This window comes from Alosa alosa, chromosome 24, assembly GCF_017589495.1.
Source record: "Alosa alosa isolate M-15738 ecotype Scorff River chromosome 24, AALO_Geno_1.1, whole genome shotgun sequence".
Taxonomy (NCBI): domain Eukaryota; kingdom Metazoa; phylum Chordata; class Actinopteri; order Clupeiformes; family Clupeidae; genus Alosa; species Alosa alosa.
In genome coordinates, this window is record NC_063212.1 from 3,057,272 (window position 1) to 3,062,271 (window position 5,000).

At 42.4% G+C, this 5,000-nt stretch overlaps 1 protein-coding gene across 5 annotated transcripts in view; it reads right to left on the reverse strand.

Annotated features, from left to right (window-relative positions):
• poln (polymerase (DNA directed) nu) overlaps positions 1-5,000 on the reverse strand; it is a 97,207-nt gene that overhangs the window by 38,880 nt on the left and 53,327 nt on the right. For all 5 annotated transcript variants that reach the window (XM_048236793.1, XM_048236792.1, XM_048236790.1 and 2 more), the window contains one exon: positions 2,683-2,760. In XM_048236793.1, the coding sequence (XP_048092750.1) occupies positions 2,683-2,760 (78 nt within the window). The remainder of the gene's footprint in view (positions 1-2,682; positions 2,761-5,000) is intronic.

A 5,000-nucleotide genomic window follows, 5' to 3' on the forward strand; every position in this document is an offset into this window, starting at 1 on the left:
GAGGAAGAGACTGTGTGTGAGAGAGGAAGAAAGTGAGAAAAATAAAGAGAGAGAGTGACCTGTAAAGTCTCAGAATGAGGACAAAGAAAGACACAGCTCCACTGAGGTCAGCACCCGAAGGATTCCTCCCTCTTTCACTCCTCTGTAATTCTCTCTTTCCTCTTTCACTCCTCTGTAATTCTCTCTTTCCTCTTTTCCCCCTCTATCTCTCTCCATCGGCCTCTGGCTCTGTCTCTAAAGCTCTATCTTACTCCCTCTCATCCTCTCCAAAATTCTCTCTCTCCATATCTCTCTCTTCCCCTAAGTGCCTCTTCTTGTCGGTTTCTTTCTCCGTCTCTCTGACCCTCTCTCAGTCTTTTTCTCTGACCTAACAGGAAATGAGTTTCCTCTCAGAGACAGGGCATGGGCTGCTGTGGTCAAGGAAATGACCTTAGGACTGAGGACGACAACGCCGGGGCACATGGGAGTTGTAGTTCTAGTCCAGTTCTAGTTTTAGTCTAGTTTCCTGTTGCTGGCGGTGTCAACCAAGAGCAATGTCATTTTGTCAATCTTAATGTGATGTCATAAAGAAAAACAGGCAACTGCAGACCCTCACTCATATCTCACAATGTAAAAAAAAAAAGTCAAACCAAATTCCAAACTCAGAAGTAAATCAGAGAGGTAGCTTTACAGTTTACAGGACACAAAAACACACACACGCACACAAACACACACACACGCACACAACACACACACACACACACACACACACACACACACACACACACACACACACACACACACACACACACACACACACACACACACACACACACACACACACACACACACACACACACTAAGGGTGAGGGTAATGATGTCTGTGTATCAGTCTTTAGTATTGTTAACGGATTAACACTATTGATAGCGTGGCCGTTGATAATAATCCAGTGCATAATCCATTTTTCATACAGCTAAGTGATGAACTCCCCTCACATGGCTCTAGCTGCTTGTTTCAGCACAATCCTGGCTCGGACAGAACCATACACTCCTCCGGCCAATCAACAACGCTGATTCTGTGTAGCTCTGAAGTGAAGAGTGTGTTTCACTGGCTGTAAATATCACCAATAATTAATTACGATCAAAGACTACACCTATAATGAAATTATGTTATAAATGTTGTTGTCTGTGTAACCACAATATTTTCAATTATGTTTGTTGTTACAATGGCCAATTCATTTTCTGAGGTCTAGATGAGGGGATGGTAACTCCTGACTGAGCTGAGACGAATTGAGACAGAATACACACTGACTGATGGAGTGTGTTAGGGGGAGTCTAGATCTGTGTGTCTCTGTGTTTGTTCATATTAATAAATAAAACTGATGATTTGGCAGGCAGACACACAGACAATCTCTCTCAGACACACACACAACACACACACACACACACTGTCCTCGTTTCCCTGTCTCACACTGGTAAAGCACTGCAAGAAGCAGCAGGGCATCTCCTCTTATCGGATTTGACAAGACAACCACCGTGACACACAAACAAACACACACACACACACACACACACACACACACACACACACACACACACACACAACATGCACAGACACACCATCACACACATTCATCTATTCATACGCTCCCAAAATTCCTACCAATAGGACATAGACCACCTACACACATTTATACACATACACTAGCCAAATAACATGCAGTCAGACAGCCTCACACGGGTAGATACAGACACACACATGCCCAAGTGCCCCTGAGCCACTCCAGGCAAGGTTATTGGAGATATCAGGCCCTGTTTATACGACCTCCTCATTTCTGGGTCACATGAATACTCACTCTCACACACACACACACACAAAACACACACACAGAAAGAGGGCGACATGACACTGGGTTGTGTCCAGCACACCAGTTGAGTTGAGGACAGGGCAGTCTGTTTCCCGAGTGCTAGGGCTGACTTTAGACACAGGTTTAACTGTCCCTGTTTCAACCCCTTACATAACCTTCCCCTCCAACAAATAAGCGCACACACACACACACACACACACACACACACACACACACACACACACACACACACACACACACACACACACACTCACAGCGAATTAATTTCACACAAACCCCATAAACAGACAGACAGACACACACACACTCACACACCCACCCCACAGCCACACAAAAACACACATGCACACAGACAGAGCCCTCCACACACACTCAAAACACGGTCTAAAATGGCAGAGCACTCACTTTGCCCTAGCCAATAGGGAGAGGCAGATACGTGCCAGTCTACCACAGTCTAGCTGGAGGAAAACCATCTAACACCACTTACTAAACTCTGCAAATGACACACACACATACACACACACATACATACACACACACACCCACACACATTAACACAGACAATACACATACATATACAGGCACACACAAATACTTAAAAAATATATAAAAATCTCTACCTCACTTTTCACAGATGCAAATACACATAAAAGAAATCAAGTCAAAGAACACAGGACAAAAAAATACAGACAGACACACATTTACATGATCTACACACACACACACACACACACACACACACACACACACACACACACACAACACACACACACACACACACACACACACACACACACACACACACAAAAAGGGAATCACAAACATACACACCAACCTGCAGACAGGAAGGTCCAGCCTTGCCGGGGAATGAACATGGTGCGAGGGTGTACGGTCACAAGCTCTGCTTCCTTTCCTGAAACATCCGATACAAGCATCACAGATCAGAGCTGTCAGTCAGGGACACAACACAGAGTGATAACCCTCAGCCTAAAATGACCTGTTTGTCATGTCATGTTTCAACTCTGGTGTTGTTCCTACTGCCCTCAAAACTGCAGCAGTTACACACACACACACACATCTTAAAGAAGCCTGACTCAGATCCAGCCTCTCTGTGTCAGCCGGTCAGACCATCTCCATCTTCCTCTTTGTAGCTTATTTGAGATACTTTAGGGACTGGATGTTGCTTCACATCTTTCTCACTGACTATACATTTTATGAGTCCTTTCAATCTGGTTTCCGTACACATCACAGCACGGAATGCCTTCCTGCAGGTGATTAATGACTTCCTCCTGACTGCTGATATTGCTTCACTCAATATTTTTCTGGACTTAAGCTCTGCATTTGACACTTTCAATCATGATGTGCTCATCTCCCATCAGTCATCCACTGGTATCTCAGACATACCGTAGCCCTGCACTGGTTTAGGTCATACCTCACTAACAGACAACAGTTTGTCACACTAGGTCCACACAAGTCCTCCACCTCCCCCGTCATACGTGGTGTCCACCAGGGTTCCATTCTTGTGCCCCACTGATGACATCCAAATTTCTCACTACATCCTACCAATGGCCATCAAAATATATAACTCTTTCCCAACTATACTGGTTACCAAATCTGTCCCGAATTCTTCTTCCTACTTACTTTCAAAGCCCTCCATAACCCTACTCCTCCACACATCTGAGATCTCCTGACCACTCACACTTTCTTCCGCTCTCTCAGATCCTCTGAGCAAAATCTCCTTGCTTTCCCCCCCACCAGACTGTCTGTGGTAGGTCCTTTAATTCCATAGCCCCAAAGATGTAGAATTCTCTTCCTCAAACCCTCTGTGATTGCTCTTCCTTTCCTTTCTTCAAGTCACATCTCAAGACCTTTCTGTTCATGAACATTTCTCCTTCTCCACCACTGCATAATCTTACCACTTTTTCCCCTTTTTTGCTGCTTGTTTGTTTGTTTACAAACAAAATGTTCCTGACCTTTTGTCACTCAACCTTGAGTTTCAAAAAAGTTACTATATAAGTGCAATTTATTATGTAAAGGGTAATATATTGTCCTCTGGTGAATTTCGGAAAATAAGTACCGACAGGGTGAATAGGACAGAGTCTAGAGTCATTCTTTTTTTTACGATAATAACCGGCGGACAATGGGTCATTATATGAAACGGGTGCCATTTTGCGTCCACAACATTTGATGAGATGCATAAGGCATAAACTATAGCCAAAGTGTGATCCTAAAGCTAATAATTTAAGGGTTCTTGTTAACAGGGTATACAAGAAAATACTTGACATTTACATCTAAAATAAATGTTATATTCTTATTAAGCCTTTGTTATTTTCAGAATTAAATATATTTTCCTGAAGACGTTAGACATATTTGTTCAGAATAAAATCATGTTTTTTGGTAAATATTTTATGATCTTTTTTTTGCGCCCCTTCGTTTAAACTACCACCCTGTCACATTAAACTTATTTTGTAATTATTATTCTGTAAATAGCATACTTACTTGAAATGAAATCACAAAGACTTATGGTTAAGACAAAGTGGTTAAGACAAAGTGGTTAAGGAGCTGGGGGACAATGTCATTGTCATTTCTTGTAATAGAAATGATGTAAGTCACTTTGCATGAAAAGTATCTGCTAAATGAACAGATGTAAATGTTCCCGCTTCCGCTGAGAAACAAATAGTTTGCCACACCAATAGAACTTCAAACATACAATGTTGCATAGCAACGTATTAGTGGCTAACTTTCACTTTCAAGTTCTATTGCGATAAGTAAATGAACTACTCGCAGACTGATATGAAAGACAAAAAGCAAAAAACCTGTTGCTATTGGCAGCGATCATTCATTTTTTGCAGCGGTCATTATACAGAATTATTGGCCCTTTGGCTGTTGGGAAGGTACGCTCATGTTAACGGCACTTTCTGCAATAATATTATTTATCATTCATACACTGTGATCAGGGGGACACTCCTGTAATACACAGAGCACAAAACATACACACGTATAATTACTATAGAGAGAACAGCTAAGGAGGGAGAGAGAGACAAAGGGTGACATGCTGACATGGCTGATGATTCTTCTTTGGCAACAGTTTCCATGGATGACGTTACAGTTATAGAATCTGCAGTCAGACTGGTAGCCTGGGATGAAAAATTA